The 23,606-nt window shown below is 40.9% G+C and overlaps 1 protein-coding gene across 1 annotated transcript in view; it reads left to right on the top strand.

Annotated features, from left to right (window-relative positions):
* Positions 1-23,606, top strand: part of SIPA1L1 (signal induced proliferation associated 1 like 1) — a 334,415-nt gene that overhangs the window by 226,206 nt on the left and 84,603 nt on the right. Inside the window, exons 9-10 of the mRNA XM_081829748.1 lie at positions 6,757-6,887; positions 12,098-12,286. Of these exons, the coding sequence (XP_081685874.1) occupies positions 6,757-6,887; positions 12,098-12,286 (320 nt within the window). The remainder of the gene's footprint in view (positions 1-6,756; positions 6,888-12,097; positions 12,287-23,606) is intronic.

Here is a 23,606-nt window from a genome sequence, read left to right as displayed (position 1 = left end):
TTCTTTCTTTTTCTTTCTTTCCTTTCTTTCTTTTCTCCTAACTTTAGATCTGTCCTCTCTTTCTAACCTCGTTATTGGGAAAACTGAACATCAGAACAACCTGGCCCTGACAGGCAGAGAGGAGCAGCTCTGCGGAAGCATGTGGGTCCACGACACTACCATGTAGCACACTTGTAGCCCAGCAAGTAGACTGTCCTAGGAAAAAATAGTTTAAAATACTGAAAATGGGGAAATAATTGTCATTGTCAGTTCCATTCTTTGACCTGCTGACATGGAGGGAGGCCCGAGTCTGTCTGCTCAACACTAGTATCATCAGGGGCCCCTTCTGCAGCTACTTAAGATGACTTTTCTAGGGACAATGGAAGGGTTTTCGTTTTTCCTTCTGCACAGTCGATTGGGGTAACCAAGATGAGAACAGGATCGTTTTTGTGACATTAGCATATGTTGCTATCACAGTGCCCGCAGCAGAGTATGAATGTGTCCACTCCAGCCAGCCCCGGTTTTCACTTGAGAAATGTGGATGCTAGTTTGTTAGGTGTGAGATAGTAGCTACGTTTCATTTGCTTTCTCTTTCTTTGTTTTGTGTTTCTTGTGTCTATTTTCCTTATTTAAATTTCTCAGTTACCCATTTTAAAGAAACACTTTAACTTTACAAATTATTTATAAAAAATGTATTTTGTTCATAATTCTGCACAGTGCAGATTCTGCTGGTCTCCCTAGAGAAATGTACAACTGAAGTATTAATATAGAGTCTGCAAATACTGTGAAGAGCAACACAAACGATCCAAAAATTGCTGGTTGAACCCTGTAACTCCTGTGATTGTATTTTTCCCTTCCCTCTTTACAGATAAAATACCAGGCTTATCTTTTTTTTTTTTTTTTTTTTGCCTTGTACGCAGCTCATAACCAGGAGATGTGACTGTACTTGATCTGATTACTTGGAGCTTTGAACTACTTACTACTTCCCCTTTCTCAGAAGGTGAAATTATTTATTACTGTGAAATGTGTCAACCAAAAATACAGTTATTTATGTGGAATATTCTAGTGATGGCAGAACTATTCATTGACACTCTTTGTATCATCTTTGTTAAAACTCAGGAACCAGAACTAAGAACTTCAGGCTAAACATTTGTTTAGGTGTTAAATATGGAAAATGAGGGCAGCGGGGAATCAACCATCAATGGGTAAAATGTGAATATCTCTCCCTTTAAACACAGTGGAGCCTTGACTTACAGCACATCAAGGAATTAAGCTCTTGTTTTGATACAAGCTCTTTATTTTTTAAAAATCTGATTTTAGATATTTTCAGAGATTTCTGATTAAGATGCTTTAATCTAAACCTTTTCTGGGAATATGAAACCGATCCAAAATCCAGTTATTTTGCACAAAATACCAAAATTGCCCTTCTGGCCACTTTAAGCAATTTGAGCTCAAGAAAGCTTTCTCTATGCATGATCTGGCTAGTTGATCTCTTTAGGCATCACATTTTATTAGACTTTTTTGTATTCATAATATAATTTTGGAAACTTTTGGGAAGATAATGTTAATATAAAATAGCTAAAAAATGAGCTTTGAAATCAGTAGTTAAAATCACGTGGTTGAAATCTGGTACTGTTACTTGCTGGTTATGGCTGGGCGGCAACTTATTCTCTCTAAATCACAGCTGCCACATCCGTAGAAAAGAAGGAAATACGTTGTCATGGTGGACACGCATATTGGATAGAATGCTTGGCAAAGTGCCTCACTTCCCCGCATTATATCATTCTAATAGAGTGTTTGCAGTATTGGTTTTTGGCATTCCGTTATGCTGGCGCTAAAATGTCTTTAGTTTTGGTGGCGTAATACCTGTATTTCAACTCCTCCATCAGTCAGTTTATCCACCCTGCTTGAATATCCAATTCCTCTTCCCTTCCCTCTCCTCCCTCAGACTTCATCATCCTGATTTCTCTCATCACAGGCTTCCGGCCTTTCTGTAAGCCTCATCTTCTGCAACTCCTCCATTCTTGTTCCCCTTTGCCCCCTTCCATTCCTGCAAAAGACAAAGCTGATTTGTGGGTCTGGTTGGAAGAGCTCTCTGCAGCTGATGGGTAACTCAGCGTGCAGGTAGATGGCTGCTAGGGGGAAGGTTCTGAGTCCACTGAGCTTGAAGGACAGGCAGAGCCAAGACTGGCCAGAAGGACCAGAGAGGAGACCCCCCAAAGGCTGGTGTTTTGGTTAAAAAAAAAAAAAAAAAAATCAGTCATTTGTCTTGAGATCAAAGTGTAAGGACTCAGAAATTGAATTTAAGGTTATGTTCTGAACATCTGCTGTCAGAGTTACACACTGCATTAGGATTTTGAACTGAATAAAGTTATGTTCGTGTAGAGAAGGTATGTTTTTAGACCTCTGTGATCCTCAGGAGCAGGAAACGGACAGTACACACAAAAAACAAGGCTTTTATCATGAGAATAATCTCACTCAAGTGGAAAGACGTTTTGAACAAGCAGTGTCTGATCATGATAGTAGTGAATTTAACACCAGAAGCCAGACCAGGATTTCCATCTACCCTGATGAAACTGAAGTAGATCAACAAATGGACATGCTTTCTTGGAAATAATAGCTAGAGCTCTTTTTCAAGGAAAAAAAAAAAAATGGAGGTTTCTGCACAGATACACCTGTAAGTTTAAAAAGTTCTTCCTAGAGTTATCAAACCAGAGATGGGTTTGTTTGAAGATAGAGTCTGAAGAAAGTATTAGAAATTAGTTATAGTTATCTCATGGACATTTCTCCAACTCATAAATGTACTTCTTTAGCAGCTGTGAAAAACTGCCAAGAAAATATGGTCAGGATTTGATGATTGCCAAACATAAAACTTTTAAATGATCTTTAACCGACGGAGCCACCCAGATTTTTTCTGTCTTGTAAACATTCTTCAGTTTTATGTAGGGTTTAGTTTCTTTTCAGAATAACACTATTTTAATTTTATCTGCCAATTTATACTAAAGTGGTAGTGTTTAATATTTACATTTTTATGAATTTATATTTTTTGTGTCCTAATATTTCTAAATTTTTGTATTTGAAATATTTGACTTCAATAATTTGTCTTTTATGAATTCTTACTTTAAAACGAAGTATTGGAATTAACACACAGAGTAAACACTTTGATTTTGCTCCAGTGTTGTCACTTTTTAGAGGATGTCTAGATAGCATTTCATTTGAGACCTCCAGGGTGAAGAGACTTAATCAAATAAAGTAGAGCTGTGGGAAGAATGTAGGTAGTCTTTTAGATGAGAAAGGGCATAGTGAAGTTTGAGCAACTGAGAAAAATTCAGTATAGCGGGTTTGGAAGGATGATGGAGCGATCTGACTTGGAACTGGAGTGACAGGCTCTCGACGGGCTGAGAGGGCCTTCGGGAAGGCATGGAAAGTATTCAAGGACCCTTAGGAAACCAGAGCATTTAAAACTTAATAGTGATGATCAGGTCTGCATCTTAGAAGGATCGTCTGACTACTGTGTGAGTGATTTGGGTAAAAGCAAACCAGTTAGAAGACCTACAAACATCCAGCTAGAGGATGATGAGGGTTAGTCAGTGACAGTGGGGTGGGAAAGAAGGTAGGTAGATTTGAGAGCTGTGTAGAAGCTGGAATTCCCAGGGGGTCTGGCATGGGCAGCTAGGTGCATGTGGTAGTGGTTGCTGAAATTGGGACTGCAGAGAGCTGTGCAGGTTTCTGAGGATGGTAATGAGTTCATGTGTGCATATGCTCATGGACAGAGTTCCACTGGAAGGATGTGAAGATACGGGGTGGGGGGGGGTTGAGACGTCTATAGGGGGCATCTAGACTTTTTTGAGGTGACAGTAGAAGTTCGTTCTGAGCGTGGGTGCAATGTTCACGATAGGAAGGGAAGGGCAGCAGAGTAAGAACAGCCAGAGGGGCAGAAAGACAATGTGTGAAGGGTGGTATCTCAGAAGCCAGGAGGTAAACGTGTTTCTAGAGAAAATGATCATCTGTGCCAGATGTTAGGGGGAATTGGGGCAGAATAAGGACCAAAAGTATCAATTTGTTTTCGCTTCAAAGCTGTCATTGGTGGCTGTGCAATGAGAGTCGGATTGTAGTAATTCTAAGGTGAGGAACTAGGCAGCCCTTTCAGGAAGTTGCTACTGGAAGCAAAGACAGAGGAGAGAACCCGAAGGGTGATAAGGAGTTGAGAACAAGTTTTACATTTAAAGATGGAGACATGAGCCTGATTCAGTGATGATGGGAATGAGCAAGTAGAGAGACGTTGAAGTTGAAGAGGGGGGATCAAGGCATCTGGAGTCCCAGGGAAGGTGCAATGAGTGGAGGCCAGAATTGAGGGGGAGATTGGGTTTGGGATTGTAAGGAAAAGGAAGCAAAAGTCTGGATCCAGGTCAGTTGATGCCTATGATGGTAGAAAATGAGAATGCTTGCTTCTGACGTGGCTTCTTTATTTTCCTTGTGGTGTAGACAGTGTTGTCATTCGCTGAGACCGAGGGGAGGGGAGGTGGGGGAGGTGGAAGGAGAACAAAGGACCTTTGCAGTTTCTGCTCCGGGGAGAGGGGGCGAGAGCTGCCTGGGGACAGCTTGAGGGCGGCAGAGGTTACTGGCCCTGAACTGTAGCAGCCCCGAACGTCTCCAGCAGCAGAGAAGGGCTGTCTCACCTGCCCTTCCTGGTGTGGGGGGTGTTGGAGGACTTTCTGGAGAGTTGGGAGTCAGTCCGGTCCACAAAGTGCAAAGAACAGCGTGTGACGCATGAGGCTCGCACCGCCCGCCGCCACGCGCGCTGTGTCGTTCCACGCGGCCGTGGTCAGGCGCGCTCGCAAGTCACGCAAGTGCGCCTTCGCCAAATGGCCCCAGACCGCGGGCTTGTTTTTCTTCAAGTTCTCGTCCGCTTTTTTGTACGATTTCTGCCTCCTGCCTTTGCTTTCGTCCTGGTCGTCCGTTCTGCTGTCACATCACTGTCTGCACGTGAGTCTGTGTCAGCCCCACGCTCCGGACGTGGTCAGCATCTGCGATGATCACACCTCTGAGATGAGCTAGGAGCCTGAAGACCAGACAGCCAAGCTTATTAAACTGATATGCAAAGTGGTAGGAAACAGCCTCTGAGAGTGAGGATTCTCAGGCGCTGTGCTTGGAGAGTGTACATGAGTGTTTGTACACGAACTTCGTGACGCCTGTTGGGTTGCTTCTCAGGTGTCCAGCCGGGAGACGTTCATTGCCTGTGGTCCCATTGCGTTTTCTTATTTGAACTTCCATGGATTGTGATAATGTTCTTGGAGAGCCCTCACGCTATAATTATATAATCACTCTTTAGTATTTGCAAATGCATGAGTAGACATCTTTATTATTTATTTATTTCTTCTTATTCTCATGGATTTTCAAATGCTTTTATATCTTGTATGGGAACGACCCGTATTTTCAAATGTATGCATTTTGTATGAGGATAACTTACCATGTCATGACTCCACCATCCACCATGTCACATGTAGGTGAGCTAGGACAATGTAAAGTATTGTGGAGGTTTGAAAAATAAGTTAGCTACTTTAGTTTTTCATACATTTCTGTGTTTTATGGACTGCCTCATCTGTGAACATCTCTTATGTGTATCAACAATTTTAATTTTTTAAAGAAGTATATGCTTAGTGTATAGTGAATATCATTTTTAAAATTTTCTTCTGTAAATTAATTTAATTTTGATCCTGACTTCCCATCTGGTCAAGAGGAAGGTATTCAACACCAGTCATTTGGAGACTTTCCCCCAAACCCCAGGTTATGCTAAGGTTTGGGGTCTTTTGCAGTGCCAGCACGTTGAGGAAAGGGCCCTGAATCATCAGTCATCTGGCCACACTGCCTACCTAGGAGAGACCTTTTATCCCAGCCCAAACATGCCCTTCGGGTTCTTGGCTCTGCAGGATGCCTCTAGTGCTTATTGCCTGGGAACCATTGGTGAGGCCCAGAGTTCCGGGCCTCACTCAGCTTCTGTTTCCTAAGGGCTCTTAGAAGCTCTTTCCTCCGTAGACCCTACTCTAGCTGATAGAGAGTGTGGCTCAGTGACTCACAGGCCTTTCTCCTCTCTCCAGTTCTGGGAAGTCTTGTCTTTTCTTTTTCTTTTTTTCCTTTTTATTTGAGAGAGAGACAGAGCACAAGTTGGGGGCAGGGCAGAGGGAGAGGGAGAAGCAGACTTCCTGCTGAGCAGGGAGACCGGGGATGCAGGGCTTGATTGAACCCAGGACCCGGAGATCATGACCTGATACTTAACCAACTGAACCACCCAGGTGCCCCCTGGGAAGTCTTTTTTAATCTGGGGGAAAGCCCTCAATCCTCAAACTCTATTCTCAACAGGTGTAGGGTTGTTTTCTGGTTTTTTTGCTTTTTAACAAAAGCTAAGAATCATTGGCACAAACCTTCCCTTAGGCAAGGAAGCCCACACAGTGTAGCCTACCTAAATAGTAGAATGTAGGGACAGAATACAAATCTTTAAAAAAAAAAAAAAATTAGTAAAGTAGTAAGTTGCAGAGTAGTTAAAAAAAAAAAAAAAAAAAACATGCAACAGACCACCGTGTTACCTCCTCGGAGACCAAACTTGTGTAGCTAAGTCTCTGTTTTATAACTCATTGAGGAATATTTGCTAAATGTGTTTACATTTTATTGACAGAACTTCTGAGTGATCTGAATATCACCCAGAATATAACATTTTTAAAGTGTTGTGTAAGTGTTCTAATTTTGCTTTGTCTAATTTATTTTTTTTTTTTACCTAAGAACACTGGAACTATTTTGGGGCCGATGAGAATCTTGGTCCGGTGGCTGTGAGCATTCGAAGGGAAAAACCAGAAGAAACGAAGGAAAATGGATCTCCATACAACTACCGAATAATTTTTAGAACCAGTGAGGTAAGTTGCAAACCAGAAAGATTGAGGCTTGATTGGAGTGGGGAGTCGTAGTAGCAAAACAATTCAGTGTAATAGCACATAGCTACAAATGTCTTAGCATAAACAAAGGCCCCTTTCATTCGTTCTGGTGGTGATGGGGGTGGACATCATGGTTAGATTTGGATCCTTCCTTTCTATTGACCCCTGGGTAGATGCAATAAATGAATGGGAGTTTTGATTCGGAGAAAGATGCATCAGTTAAGTGTGGCTCTAGGAAACTGGGTCCTCAGGATTCCAAAGTGGATATTGCATCTACTGCTCGGCCGGCCGGGAGCACTTAGCCAGCGGACTTACAGAAGAGAGAGGGTCACCCAAGAGTTAACTCGCTCTTCCAAACTGTTGCTTAGGACAGTTCTTAATCCAAGAAGAGGGAAAGAGAATTTTCTTCTCCACTTCCACTTGGCTTTCCCCCGGGCCTGCTCCCCCCGCTGTCAGGGGACCCAGAGTGACCCGGCGAACTCGAGGCTACCTCACTGCGCGTGAGGCCGGCTCTCAGGGCTCTTTAGGACTCGAAGCACATGTAATATATGAGTTTTTATTTTAAAATGAAATTCAGGTCAGAAAAGAAAAGGAAAAATAAAATAGCCAACAAAGCAGTTTTTGTTGGTGGTGGTGGTGGTATAAACTCATGAACAAGTTTGGGACAATGAGGTTTCTCCTTTGTTTTCTTTCTGAACATGTGTACAGTTGCGCCAGTTACGAATTTATTATTGCCTCTCTGTGCCAAATTCACTTCAGGATTGTTGTTGCACATGAATGCTTAATACCCCCCTGAGGTAGCTAGAAAATAATGGTTTTGAAACCAGTTTCAATAGGACATTTACTCCATTTCCCTCCTTGGATACAAGGCAGGTTTCAGGGGTTGGCTTCACTTTGTAATTGTTCCTCAGCTTGAACTCCAGGGAAATTAAAAATAGGATTTTTAAAGGCATGACTTCAGTATCTAATGGGTTGTATGTAGTGGCCAGAGAGAATTAAGAGCTCACATGCTCTACTATGCTTTCTGTCCACACCAGAGCTAATCATTAAGCAAGGTAAATGCTGTTGTTGAACATAAAAAGCACAGAGAACACAACTGTTTTTGAAGTTGGATGCAGGTGGTTGCCTCTTTCTGGCTTCCTGGATTTCTGTCAGCCTGTTACTTCTGGGGTTTTGTCCTCCTGTTGTCACCTGTTCCCCCTCACCACCCCCACCCCCCCCGGGCCACGCCAATTCCTACCATCATTCGTGCCAGAGGTTAGAGTTTTCTAAGTGAGGGATTTCCTCCCCCGCTCCTGCCACTGTGATGGGGTTTTGGAATATAGGTGAGGTTCAGTGGAGTGGAGTCCGGAGCCCACAACCAAGAAAGAATCCTTGAGAAGTCTTTGGTGTAAAATGGTGGTTTATTAAAGCAGGACCCGTGGGCAGAAAGAGCTGCTGCACCGGGGTGGTAAGGGGTGGCTGATTATATACTATGGGGTTGGGGGAGGCAAGGAAGAAGGGAGGTTTCAAGAGAACTTTCCATACGGTAAGGAGGACCTAAGAGATACCAGAGGCCTTGCCCTTGTCAAGTTAAGGTGGTTCCGTTTCCCCCCCCCCCCCCCCCCGTGTAGCAAGGCATTAACATTAAGATAGTTGGGAGATTCCTGGAAGAATGTCACACTTGTCCCACCCAGGAGTGGGGGGAGGTTGCAGGCTGTCAGCTTGTGCTTTGTCTTCAGCCAGCCTTCTGCTCCCTCACCAACTGGTTTACATACCCTCCAGCTTGCTTTTTGGCTCTTTCCTGTCTGGTCCCAGCCTCTCTCCTGTCTCTAGCGTTAACTGCTGTCCTGAGTGACCGTGATCCCTCCGCCATGGCTGGTGGCTCTGCCTTTTCCACCTCTGTCCTTTCATCCCTTGCTACCTGGGCCCAGTGTTCAACCTGCAGCCCCCTCCCCCAACACTTCTCTGGTCTGACCGTTGGGTCCTTTTCCTGCCAGCCCATCTGATGGTCCCTTGGGTCCGTTACCTTAGCCTTTGACTGGAACATCCAAGTCACATGTTGTTCATGGTTCAAGACACCATCATCACTAACGTTTATGTTCAAATTAATGTTTAACTGACAATTCTGTTACTGAAGTTGTTTAGGCCAGAAACTTAAAGTCACTCCGGGCCCCTCTCTCCTCCTAACCTCCTAAACCCCAGTCTGGTCTGTCAGCAAAACTTGCTGACTCTGTCTTCAAAATATGCCCAAAATTCAACCCCTTCCTTCATCCCACCACCTCAGCCTAGGCCAAGCCACCATCATCTTTCTCCGAGAACCCTTCTTCCTGCTCTGCCCTTAAGCCCTGCAGGAGTCCTTTAGAAATGTAATCCAGATCTGTCATTCCTCAGTGCAAAATCCTTTAATGGTTACCCATCTCCTGGGTAAAAACCTGTCAGTGTCCTTGCTAATTTAGGAGACCATCCACTCTGGCTTCCTTCCCCTCAGGGCCACCTCGAGGACGCCTCTGCCTCAGGGCTTGGCTACTCCCTATATCTCTGTCCTGCCATATTCCTCCCTTGGCATCCTCCTGCCTGGAGCTCTCTCATTTCCTCCTGACCTTTATGCATAAATCACACGGGCCTTCCTTGGCCACGGATCTAAAATTTCTATTCCCACACATCCCATTTCATGTCTAATGCTAGGCTTTATTTTTTTCTTGAACACTTAATACTGCCTCACATGCTGTACTTTTTATTTTGTTTTCTGTCTCCCCCACTAGAATTTACGCCCCATGAGGGTAGGGACTGTTGGTCTGAGTGGTTCGTGACTACATGTCTAATGCCTAGAATCGCAAGTTGTGCTCTCCCTTCCTCTCCTCTGTAATGTGTATGTAATGAAGTGTCCCTAGCTTTCATGTAACTTTCTCCATTCCAGTCAAAGTCACCCTTAAATGTGGTTTAACTGTAATATCTTAATGAGGCTTTTTATAAAAATTAACTAACAGAAGTCCTTCGAGAGAAACATCTCTGGATGTCCATCCGTGTTCGACAGGCACTTCACTCTTTCCTCTTTCATTTCAGTAGGATTCATCAGTGCACAACATAAACAGAAAAATATAAACATGTATGTAAGCCTGACAATTTATGAACAAAACCTTACAGCATGTGAGTGTTTTCAAGCAAAGGTGCACAGGGACTTATAAGGATTCTTCTCTTGTTTCTGGATCATTAACAATCAATATCAGCAATGCTAGTGATCCAGATAGAAAAATGAGTCCTTCTTTTTCTCCTCTGCTTTGGCTTCCTTGAGGTGAGCTTCTGTCTTTCTGTGGTACAGATTTAGCATTCCCGGTCTTGGATTCTCGTCGGAACGGACTTCCAGTCTCTATAGCTTCCTGTCTCCGGGCTCAGGTTATCTCACGGAAGGCAGAGCACAGTAACGTGCTTGTCCAGCAGTTTCCCATGATTTAAAACACAAAAGGAGGGCCCAGAAACCATTTCGGTCAAATTCGGTATTAAATCATAGGAAAAATGATGTTTTTTACACAAGTGTTATTTGAAAACAAATTATTTATAAATGAAAGATATTAATTAAATGAATAGTACCTTGTTCTTGTATTGAGAGCAAGACGCTGGTAAATTTTGCTTTTCCTACCCTCCTCTCTCTTCCCCATCAGTTGGCAAACTTTAGAGATTTGACTTCCCTGGTGATTGTTCCTTTGGTTTCCATTTCCCTGCTAACCGTTTATCATGCCCCCTTTGCCTGATTTCCGAGACTCTTAAGCACAGCTTCCTTCCAACTGTATTGTCTGCCTACGGCTTCTTCCTCCTGCCGTTCACCTTAACACATCTTCTTCCGTGTTCAAACAAGGTCTGAGGCTGCCTGCTGGAGCCTGACGGGGTGCACACCTCTCAGGTACGCACTCCTGCGTGCCCCCCCCAGCTCCCCCGCCCCCACCTGCTGGCTCCCCCGCCCCCCAACCTGCGGGCTCCCCCACCCTCCACCCTCCACCCCCCACCTGCCGGCTCCCCTAGCCGCCCTCCCGCGCTCTCCTCAGATCCGGCTTCGCCATAGCAGTGGCTCTTGCCGCCCCACATCTGGTTCTTCCTTATCTCCGTACCTTCGTACCTTCGCTCTCTGACAAGAGCTTTTACAGAATTCTCGCCCCCCCCCCGCCCCGCCTTCATGGCCCCTTTTTAGTGCCACACTTCCATGAGGGCCTTTTCTAATGCACTGAGCCACAACGCCCCAGCTTCTGCTCTTGGACCCTCTTAGGGCCCGAACTTGTGACACTCTTAGCAAATACAGCCTTCCGAATTGCGGCTGTGGTTCTTCCCCCTCACCCGCCTGCACAGCACACCTGGCCGTCCGCACGCACGCCGTCCTCTGTCCGCTCTCCCCACACCTGCTGCAGTTCGGTGCCTCATGACCTGCCGGCTTCGAGGGAGGGTGTTCGGTGCCGGGGTTTTTTCTTAGGTCATCGTCAGTGTTTATATTAACAGCTTTGCCGCATGACACGTTTTAGGAATTAAGACTGCTCTAGGCTTCATATTTACTCCAACAAATCATCATTACGTAGAGAAATTTTTTTGGTTATGTTTGTATTTCATAATAATGGAAAGCGTTTTAAGAAGCGGAAATCCAAAATGACTTCCAGTGCTGTTGACTCTGCTGCTGTGCTAAGTACAGTCATGGTCTTATCGTCATTGCTTGTGGGGCTATAAGGAGTTTATGCTTGTCAGCAGTATGTTACGAAATTTAAAACTTATCCTTCCCCTTACCTTTTGTAACAATAATGTAATAAAATAATGTGATGTAAAATAACTGTGTAATAAAATAATGTAAAATAAAAAGGTATAACGTCTAAATCCTTCAGATATTTCTCTGGGATATCTCCTTCTTAATTTGGTTCGTGGCATGTTACAGCCATATAGACCCTGATCTTACTGAGCTCTTTAAGGAAATGGCCTTATTTGATTTTTAAGTCGGTGTCCCTGGAAGGCTTGATGACGAGTTCCTTTGGACTTGCCTGGGTCTTGGAAGCGTTGGCCTCTCTTCGTTACAGAGTTCTTCTATCACTCCATTCTTTCTCCCTCACCGGCTTCCCCTTCAGAAGTCGTTCCCTGCTCCTCAGCAGCACCTTAACCTAGGCCGTCAATGCGTTCGATGTATTTACGCCTCTCCCACACCGAGAGAGCCCTCAGCCGAGCACATGTCTGTCTTTCAGCTCATGACACTGAGAGGCTCAGTCCTGGAGGATGCCATTCCCTCAACGGCAAAGCACTCGACCGCCAGAGGATTGCCCCTGAAGGAAGTGCTGGAGCATGTGATTCCTGAGCTCAACGTCCAGTGCTTGAGGTTGGCCTTCAACACTCCAAAGGTCACAGAGCAACTCATGAAACTGGATGAACAAGGGGTGAGTTTGGCTTCTGGTGGAAGATATTCTTGCTGCTCAGATTAACTGCTAGGTTTCCAGAATACAGACCTTGATACTTCTTTTTGGACAGGGAAAACTGATACCATTTATCTCAGTGTGGTCTTTTTGCACTTACTCATTTTCTTAACTCTCTGAACGTTTCTCATCTGATGAAATTTTCTATGTCTGAATTGGTAGATACGGTTCTTAAACTGTGTTCAGCTCTTTCAGTATAAAATCTTCCATAAATGCAGTGAATTTTTCAGATACTCTAGGAATAAGTAGTAGCAATAAGAGGCTCTGTTTTAAGTGCCTTAAATATGTTACCCCTTTTACTCTCCCAACCCTATGAGGATGGCACCGTTATTATCCCCATTTTAGAGGTGAGGACCCTGAGGCACAGGGAGATTGAGTAGTAAGCCCAGGTTCACACAGTTAATTAGCCACTATCCCACGCTGTTCTTAAACACTTCAGTTTTGAAAAGTCTGTTTATACCACCAAAGATGTATTCTAGCCAAGATTTCTAAATACAAAATTTTAAAAATTTGTGTCCTAATTAGTCACAAAAGGAAAATTCTCAAGATTTTCTCACTTCCATACTTCCTATACCTTAATGTGTGGCCCTTTGGTCAAGATGCAGATGGTTGATAGGATAATCCATACAGAAACAGCATAAGGGTAGAGGATGAAAAGTTATACTCTGGAAAATCCACTAAACGGGGATATGCCCACATTCTGCTTGGAATAATTTGAGCATCTGGGCTAGTTGTGTTAGATGCTGTATTTATATACTCTGACTCTCTCTTTGAACATTTCAGCCATATTACATCCTGTCAGTATGACTAATAATAGCTTTACTATTGCATTAAAAAAAATTCCTCCAAATATAAAATTGTTCCACTTACTGAATGCCATTTTATGAACAAATTTCGATGGCATCTCCTTAATTAACCAAAAATTCAGACATTATTAAAATGAATAGGAGTTTCTAAAAAATCCATTTTAAGGTATATTCTTTTCATTCAGCCAGTAGGGATATATTAGGAACCAGTGGCTGGACACAACTTCTCTAATCATTGCTCTCTCTGTCCATTCATTTTACTTGTCAGAGAGCCCAGCTGATGTCTGTTCTGTACATAGATTTCAAGGAGGCTCTGCTTGTCCATGTTTATAACATGCAAATTGGGCACACTTGGAATGCTTCAGAAGACCGCTGATGCTTAACTGTTTGGGGGCTCTTTTCCAGTAAATGTTCTGAACATTCAGTCTAACAGGAGGAATAGAAAAATGAGGATTAGGTTCAACTTTATGGATTCAGCCTTTTCAGTTACTGTGCTTTTCAAGGAGAATTATATTTAGACACTGATAATGTAATCACAAATTGAACATTCTAAATCCTACATTGGAACAAGTTTTTTTTATAGAAGGGAGGTATTTTTTGCCATTTTTCCCTTTGTTGTACCCATATTCGCTAAAAACTGGGTGCCCTAATTAAAGACATCTTGTGTGGTCTCTGGCCCATTTTATGCCCTCTCTTAGTGATGAACACTTTCTGGTCCCATCAACGTAGAAAAGATAAGAACACTATATAGTGAGTTTAACTTAAAGCTAAATTTATTTAATTCACAGAACTGCCCATTCTAAAATTATGGGCCTCTTATTCTTAGGGGGTATTAAAATATCCTTTCCTTCATAAATTATTGATGATAATATGTGTTAGTTATTTTCTTTAATGCCTTTCCTCTGAGAAACTAAAATTTGGCAACCTAGGGTAGTCTCCCCAGTTTTATTTTGGAAATTTTACTAGGCAGTAGAACCTAAAAGTTTAAAGCCTGCTATTTTCTATATGCAGCTCTAAATCTGGACTAAGGGGCACCACCCCCCCTGCTCCCTTGGCCTCTGTCTTTTCATTTATATCTCCATAGCATTCAAAGCCAGGATTGTGCTGATAAAAAGCAGATGACACGCATACTTGAGTGTTTAGTCTGGGGAGTCATTTTTTTGGTAGGAAATCTCATTAATGCCTTGGAATCATTTTGAGAAAATGATTATTTTCATGCCTTTCATACAGATTTTTAAAAAGAAATGCATATAAGTGCAGTAGGTTACGCATTTGAATCATTGCAAAGCATTTTCTGTTTCCATCCATAATTTCATGCTTTGTACATTCTTATATTTAAAAAGATTCATAGAATGATATCGGGAAACTAGACTCACTGAAAAGGACTTCTAGATCTCTCCTTAAGTTTTATTTAAACAATTCCTTTAGTATCTTTTTTCCTTTAAACAGCTTATATGATTATGCTTGGGGGGGAAAAAGAAAACACTATTTGCTTGCTTCATTGTGACATTTTGCCTTTCAGATCTCTGGTGCTTTATTTTTTCATTTTACCACTTTTAAAAGCTGAAATGAATAGAAGAACAAATTAAAATTATATCTGATATATAAAAGCATTTCATAAAAATGTGTTTTTCATTTGATTAGACTGATATGTTTGCAGGAACTGAAGGTAGGCATTTTAATTCCTGAAGTTTTAGAAAACGAATATATGCTAATCCATGTTGTATATGTGGCTTATCCAAGCTTTCACATTTTCCTTCCTGCTGCCTTTCTGGGCCTCTCACTATTCATTGATGTCCATTTCCATCCTCCTATATAGGGCAATACCCTACCAGTGATTTCACACTTGAACTTAGAACTCAATTCTAAGTTCAAGAATTTAGAACAGACTGTGATTCAGAAACTTGGGATCAACTCTGGATTTAATTTATCCATCTTGGTCCTAGATCTTCACTTATTCAATAATTGAGAGCATCATTTATGATAAAAACAAATTAGATCAGCATGTATGTTTACTTATTGCACTGCTGTAAGCATTTTACCACATGTCCTGATTTACTCCTTAGAGTGCCCTGCACAGGGCTTCTGATCATTGGCCTGTTTTACGGTTGAGAAGATTGAGACTTCAAGAAGTTCTCAGTGTTGTTTTCCCTTACTAGTCCTGAACACTGGGTACACGCATTTGCAGAATACTGCCCTTTGTTTTACGATTTGCAAGTTTTTATACTTCTGCATGTCTTGAATTATTTAGATATGCAAAACTATGCTGTAAAGTACCAGGAATTTCATGATCTATTCAACCCAACTTTTTAATAATATAAATTTAATAATAGTTACTTTTAAATTTGCCATGTCAAAGCCATTTTCTTCATCAGTCATTTAAAAAAACACCTTTATCTCATCTACTCTGTGCAAGGGGAATGAAAAGCCACCATGCCGGCCACATGGTGTGTACCGAAGAACTGTTAGCTGTGGTTGATAACGATAAAATAATAGCTTGTTAGAAGCCCGTTGCATGCACTATCTCATTTAACCTTTGTGAGCCTCCCAAGAGAGCTGCTCGTACAGGCTGTGTGATACGTTATGTTCACGGTCATAAGTAAGCACAACTGTTTCAAATCTAATAAGTGCTTATTGAGAACCACTCTTTGTGGATTGTTAAATACTATGGAGAATAAATAGGCTAGTAAGACACAGTCCTTGCCCATGAAGGAGACAAGGTCATAAATTACTATAATGAGAGTCAGGTTTAATATAATGAATATAATGAGAGAATTGCAAACAAAGAGTGATGGAGGTGCAGGCAACAGGGCCAAGTCATGACTGGTTAGGCCCATTCCCAAGATGGGCCATGGAAGGGAGGAGGATATCCTCGGGCCCGAGACCCAGCAGGGCGGTGGTCGAGACTCAGAACAGGAAGAGCCAAGCACAGAGGGATGAAGGCAGAGTGTGGTTATGGCAGGTGTGTGAGACACATGTAAGAGAGTAACAAACATAGGTGTTTTTTATTGAGCAGTGACCAAGCCAGGCACCCTGTGAAGCAATTTACATGAATTATTTTAATTAGTCCTCAGAATCCTTTGATGTCAGTGCTGTCATTGTTCTTGCTTTATGGACAAGAACACTGAGGCACAAAGAGGCCGAAAGACCCCACCATTCACAATTAGGGTCTGGTGGAGGCGGGCCTTGAATCCAAGCATTCAGATTCCAGAGCCTGCACTCTTACATGAGGCACTGAACACCCCATCCCCCTCTCCCTCACATGAGCGGGAGAAGAAACTGGAAAGACGGCTCCAAGCATTACTGCTGCTGGCTTGGGTGCCCAGTATTAAGTAGAACATATTAAAGTACAGTTGCCAGTTTGCAGTCGAGAAAATTGGTAGTCCTGTTTTCATTAGGAAATGTCAAGTTTCATGTACACGGTCGTGGTTTTACCTACATGAGTATCTCCACTGTTCTTCTAGATAATTATTAAAAATGCGAAGAAATGAAAATATTTATTGGGCTTTCTGTTTCTTAAAAACTTAACCCTTCAAGTTATTGAAGTTAAAGGGGAAAACGATCATATCTAATTAGGTCTGCAATATTTATTTCAAGAATAAATGTTAAGGAAAGAAGCAGTGTTATTTGATAATGAATAGCACTGGTTTTTTGATTAAGGATGTGGATGAAATTCTCTGCTGACTTAGCCTGTTCATTGCCATGTTGCCTTATTTTATTGAGGATAAATGAGTTTGACCAGCCACTTTCTTCTTTGATTCAGGCAGCTAGATTTAAAGAATGAACCATAAGGAAAACATTTTTCCCAAAACCCATTTTATACGAATGAAGCTTTGGCAGAACAAGTACCATTCCTGAAATTTTATTCTTCTTTTGATATTGATAACAGCTAATGCCCAATTAAAGTTCAGATGACCACCACATTGGTTCTAGACAGCTCGTGGATCTGTATGTATGTTATCAGGAGGAAAATACACGTGACAGTCCTCAGGTGAGGGAAGAAGGCAGTGACATTGGTAGCTTTATCTTGTCTCTTCACAAGTAATGATTACCGTGCCCTGGCTCATCCGTGCTCTTTTGCCTGGCTGAGGCTGGGCTGGATGACAGGTTGGAGCCCTTTCTAGTGGTAAGACAGCTGATAGGGGTGACGTCTGGAAGACGTTTGGCCGTGGTGGGACTGCAGTTTGCAGTGGTGGATTTGAGCATGGCAAAGACGTGCAGTGAGGATGCTTTGGTTCACAGTCCAAAAAGAGTAATGGAGTGCAGATATTTCAGTCTTGACTTTAAATTGTAGATTGTGTTTTCAGTTCAGCTTTAGAACAAAAATCTAGTTTCTTTCCTATGGGACTTAACTAGCTAAGATCTTCAAATGGTGCAGAAATCAAAATTAATTATGTTTACTTCGAGGGATCCCATTCCTACTCTGTTCTATCTCCTCCCCTCTCTCTTCCTACATAACCACTTTTACTAGTTTCTTATATATTGTTTTTCTTTATACAGATGTCATCATATATGCATATAGAGTCTTATTTCTTCCTTATACAGAATATAGCATGCTGTGGACATTTTCTCTTTTCACTGAGTAATGTATTTTGGAGATCTTTCTATGTCAATATAGAAAGCTTTCCTGTTTTTTATGGCTGCATAATATTCTGTTGTGTTGCTGTACTATAATTTATCAGTTTCCCTATTGATGGACATTTGGATTGATTCCCATCTTTTCCTATTACAAACAATGCTGCAATGAAGAGCCTTTTTCTATGTAATAGAAATCTGTCTTAATGTCAAGTCAAAACCAGGTACATTTATTATCAATTTAATACCCAATATGAAGCTTTTTATTTTTGTGAGAAATTTTTCACAACATCAGAGATTATTGTATGTTTGTATAGAATTTTTTATGTTATGCTAAAATAAAAATAGCTTAGAATATGTGCACAAATAAAAATAATTTGACAGCATCTCAGATTTTAAAAATAACGTTCCTACCCAGTATCCATGTCATTTTTAAAAAGTGATTTTATTTTTGTTAGTAATTTCCAATGAGGACAACTTTTCTAATTAGCATTTTTTTTGCCCACTACACTGAATTTTTCCAGTCTCTTTGACATTCTTTTTAGGGGACAGTATAGTGATGAGTCTTTAAGAAGTGGTTAAGAAAGTTGTCATGTTTATGAAGAACAAGCCAAAGTAAATGCTATCAGTGTGAATCATGAGGATTTTAAAAAATGAACAAGGTCTTCATGTCCAGTAATGACAGGATAGTTTGCTGCAGACCAGCCCACCCAATGAGAATAACCAGGAACACTGGACAAAATAGTTTTTAAAAGTAAGTTTGTACTTTTGCTTCTAGAAATACGGGGTAGATCTATTTTTAGCCAATTCTTCCTAAGTACAGCCAAAAACCTTGTACACTGTATATAAAGCCAGCATAAAATTTGCAAGGTGGAGAGAAGGAGGCAGATTGGCTAAGGATTGTGGGATTTGAGGAACAACCCAGTGGTCATTCATGATAAAAACGGAAGTAGGGAGGAACTTGCTCAACTTAATGAAAAACATCTACAAAACATCTATACCTTCTATCCTACTTACTGATGAAAGATTTAGGGTTAAGAAGCAAGGAGATTAAAAAAAAAAAAAAGCAAGGAGTTACAGTCACCATTCCTATTCAGCGTGATACTGGAAGTTCTAATCAGCACAATAAGGCAAGAAAAGGAAATAAAAGATGTTAGATAAAGGAAAGGAAAAAATAAAACTGTCTCTGTTTCAGGTGACATGATAGTCCATGTACAAAACCCCAAGGGATCTACAAAAACTTCCTAGAACTACAGCGGTGTGTTCAGCAAGGTTGTAGGATTCAGCATCAACTCACAGTGATTAATTTGATACCTTTGTTGTTTCTTTCACTTGAAGTATAGCTGACACACAATGTTACATTAGTTTCAGGTGTGCAGCTCAGTGATTCGAGTCTATACATCATGCCGTGCTCACCACAAGTGTAGCTACCATCTGTCCCTACAGTGCTTGCTGTTACAGTACCATTAATTATACTCCCTATGCTGTGCTCATCTCCATGACTTACTCACTTCGTAACTAGAAGCCGGTATCTCCTACTCCCCTTCACCCATTTTGTCTTTCCCACCCCCACCCCCGACAACCACCAGTTTGTTCTCTGTATTTTTGCATCTGTTTCTGCTTTGTTTATTGGTTTGTTTCAGATTCCACATATAAAAAAATCAGATGGTATTTGTCTTTCTCTGACTTATTTCACCTTGCACGATACCCTCTAGGTCCATCCATGTAGTTGAAAATGACAAGACGTCATTCCTTTTTATGCCTGAGTAATATCCTGTTGTATATATGTACCACCTCTTCTTTATCCATTCATCTATTAAAGGACACTTAGGTTGCTTCCATATCTTGGCTATTGGAAATAATGCTGTAATAATCATAGGGGTTCATTTATCTTTTTGAATTAGTGTTTTCATTTTCTTTGGGTAAATGCACAGTAGTGGAATTACTGGATCATATGGTATTTCCATTTTTAATTTTTTTGAGGAACCTCCATTCTGTTTTCCACAGGGGCTGCCCCAATTTGCATTCCCATCAGTAGTGCACAAGGGTTCCCTTTTCTCCACATCCTCATCAACATGTGTTACTTCTTGTGGTTTTGAGTTTAGCCATTCTGAGGTAATATTTCATTGTGGCTTTGATTTGCATTTCCCTGATGATTAATCATGTTGAGCATCTTTTCATGTGTCTCTTGGCCACCTATATGTCTTCTTTGGAAAAATGTCTATTTGGGTTCTCTGCCCATTTTAATTGGATTACTTGTTTGGGGTTACTTTTTCTTTGGTGTTGAGTTCTATACATTTTTTAATATATTTTGGATATTAACCCCTTATCAGATATATTATTTGCAAATATCTTCTGTTCACTAGGTTGCCTTTTCCTTTTGTTGATGGTTTCCTTCATTGGACAAAAGCTTTTTACTTTGGTGTAGTTCTCAATTTGATTTCTTTTAATGAATGTGTGGAACCTAAAATTACAATACCGTTACAGTCCCACAATAAAAAATGAATGCTTGGGTATATATCTAACAAAACATGTATAGGACTTGTGCACTAAAAACTGTAAAACACTGATGAAAAAAAAATAAAAGAAGACCTAAATAAATGGAGAGACATACCATGTTTGTGGATTGAAAGACTCAATATCTGAATGATGTCAATTCTCTAACTGATACACAGTCAACACAATATCAAAATCCCAGTAAGATATTTTGTAATTATAGACAAGATTATTCTGAAATTTCTATGGAAAGGCAAAGGAACTAGAATAGCTAAAATAGTTTTGAAAAAGAAGAATGACATGAGGGAAATCATTCTTCCTGATTTTAAGACTTATTATGTGACAGTAGTAATCAAAATTATGTTTTATTATTGGGAGGACAGACTAATGGATCAACGGAACAGGAGAGAGAAACTAGAAATAGCACCCATCCCCACATATATCCCAGTGATTTTTTTTTTTTTAAAGATTTTATTTATTTAATTGGGAGAGGGAGAGGGAAAAGCAGACTTCCCACTGAGCAGGGAGCCCGATGCGGGGCTCGGTGCCAGGACCCTGGGATCATGACCTGAGCCGAAAGCAGACGCTTAACTGACTGAGCCACCCAGGTGCCCCAGTATCCAAGTGATTTTTGACAAAGGTGTAAGAACAGTTCAATGTAGGAAGGATAGGTTTTTCAAACAAAGGTGCTGGGACAATTAAACATCCATAGACAAAATAATGATCTTGACCTAAACTTCACACATTGTACAGAAATTTATTCAAATGGATCATTGACTGAAATATAAAACTATAAAAGTTTTGATAGTAACATAGAAAAAAATCTTTGGGACCTGGGAACCTGGTAAAGAGTTCTGAAACATAACACCAAAAACTTGATCCAGACAAGAAATAACTGAGAAAATGGTATTCATCAAAATTAGCATCATGCAGTGCTTTTTTTCCTTAGACATTTGCTGTTTTATGAGAGGCTTGGGGCTTAAGTCCACATAAAGCTGCAAATAAAAGTTAGGGACAGACCAGCCTTGATTTCATGAGGGCTGCAGAAATAAAAAATGGAGTTCAGGGAACACTGCCTCTGTAAGACAATCCAATTGAAATTCTAGAATGGGATAAAATAGCCAAAAGTTAAAATTTCAATAGATGTTTAAGAACATATTAGAGCGAAAGAGAAAATTGTTGAATTGAGGATAAATTACCAGAAAATTGTTTTTCTTTTTTTTTTTTGTTTTTATCATGATAAATGTACTATTTAATCTTCATATCCTACTCCCCCCACCCACTTCCCCTTTGGTAGCTATCAGTTCTCTATAGTTAAGAGTATGTTTCTTGGTTTGTCTCTCCATCCCCTTTTTTTTCTTCGCTTGTTTGTTTTGTTTCTTAAGTTCCACATATGAATGAGATCATATGGTATTTGTCTTTCTGTGACCTTTTTCACTTAGCATAATATTCTCTGGATACATTCATGTTGTTGCAAATGGCAAGATTTCATTCTTTTTGATGGCTGAGTAATATTCCAGTGTGTACATCCACATCTTCTTTATCCATTCATCAGTCAATGGACACTTGGGAGGCTTCCATAGTTTGATGATGTAAATAATGCTGCAGTAAACATAGGGGTGCAGTTACAAGAAAAGTTTTAACTGAAGAATGGAAACAAAAAAATATGAGAAATACAGAAAAGTATCTAAAAGGCATTGACCCAGAATGAAATGCATCTATGTAATGAAATTCCCCGGAGGAAACAAAGCATTATTTGGGGGATAGAATCAGTATTTTAAGATATATTGGTAGAAAGATTTCCAAAACTGTTGAAAGATAATGAATTAAGATGGATTTATGGAGCTCTGCCTGCCCTAAGCACAATAAATATAAAGAAAATCAGGCATAGGTCCATCAGGATAAAAATTTCTGAAAATAGAAGAAAAAGAGAAAGACCATAAACAGAGGGGAAAAAGGACCTCCAAAGATGAATAGGACAATTAGCTGTTAAAATCAATCATTTGTTGGGCTCTGAAGCCTAAAGAAAAGGTAGAAGCCAGCACAGGTTTCTAGAGTGCCAAGAGTAACTTTCACAGTGGATTTTACCCAACAAAAATATTCTTTAAAAATGTAAGCAAAAGTAATTTATAGTTGGGGGGGGGGACAGTGATCATCTGAGTTAGTTGATTCAGGGATGGGCTACAAAGAGGAATCAGAAACTCGGAAATGATGGAAATTTTTTGTATTTTGATGATGGTACAGATGTATTAGAACTCATTTAATCAAATGGATGCAATTTACTGTTCAGAAATTATATACCAATAAAGTTGATTTAAAAATTCAAGGTAGATTTCTGCTTCTAGTCAAGATTAAGAAAGAGGGACTGGATTTACCTTTCCATCAAACAATTTTTAAAAAACTAGGCAAAACAATGAAACAGTTGGTTTTTAGGACTTTGGGCATTAGGCAGAAAAGGACAGTGATCTCTGGGAGGTGGGATGCAGATTGAAAGGACAGTGAGATCACACCAGCTTTCTGCCTGAAGAGTTTGCAGACTGCAGTGCAGGGGTTTGGGGGGCATCCGTGGAAGCCCAGCTGTCTCCTGAGTTGAGACTTACAGGTGAGTCCAGGGAAACCAAGAAGGGTGGAGTTTGCAGAGATGAGTACTAGTAAGTGCATGCATTTGAGGAAGTGACTTGAGTCCAGTGTGGGAACCACCTTCCAGGTTTAGGGGGCAAATCCTCAGTCCTCCCACAAGGCCAGGAATAGCTTCTGCCTCCACCAGGCCGACTGGAGAACCTCCTAGTTCACATGGCAGAGGAGTCATCCCAGGATGGTTTTGCCTCAGTAGTGGGACAAAATTATCTTTAAGTTAAACATTGGTGTTGTACGACCTAACAGAGTTTAAAAGCAAGAACTGAAAAGATCAAACTATTTCCAAATATCTATGTCCCAGAGCAAAGCTCAAGCACCCTCAAGCCTTCATGGCCCACACTCTGAGAACTGCCTCACAATGAAATACCATGACTCATAGTGACGGTTTGAAATTTCTGGATTAAGTGAGACAATGTAAAGATTTTATAAGAATTTGAGAACTGGGTTTTTCTCTTGGTCTTTGCTGCCCCAGTAGCCTTCCTGAGGCCAGGACACCAGGCAAGAAGAGGTGAAAATACAGAACTGAGAAGTTGGTTATTCAAATCTGTTTCTATTGGCAGAGGGCTCTGACTTTATCATCCATCTTTCCCAGACACTCAGGGCTATGTAAATCAGATGGCAGTATTTGTTTCTTTGATTCTGTGTTGAAGTATCCACTTTATTAGAGGAAGAGCGGTTTTATCTACTGTTGGTTCCTGGCTATGAGAGCCCCTGTCACTTTTGGTCGGTTTTAAGGACACTTTGCTTTATTGAGATTCAAGACCTTCCTG

This window comes from Leptonychotes weddellii, chromosome 9, assembly GCF_054177405.1.
Source record: "Leptonychotes weddellii isolate Sample4059 chromosome 9, ASM5417740v2, whole genome shotgun sequence".
In the NCBI taxonomy this organism is placed as follows: domain Eukaryota; kingdom Metazoa; phylum Chordata; class Mammalia; order Carnivora; family Phocidae; genus Leptonychotes; species Leptonychotes weddellii.
Note: the sequence above shows the minus strand (reverse complement) of the source record. Positions and strands in the feature narration are given on the sequence as shown.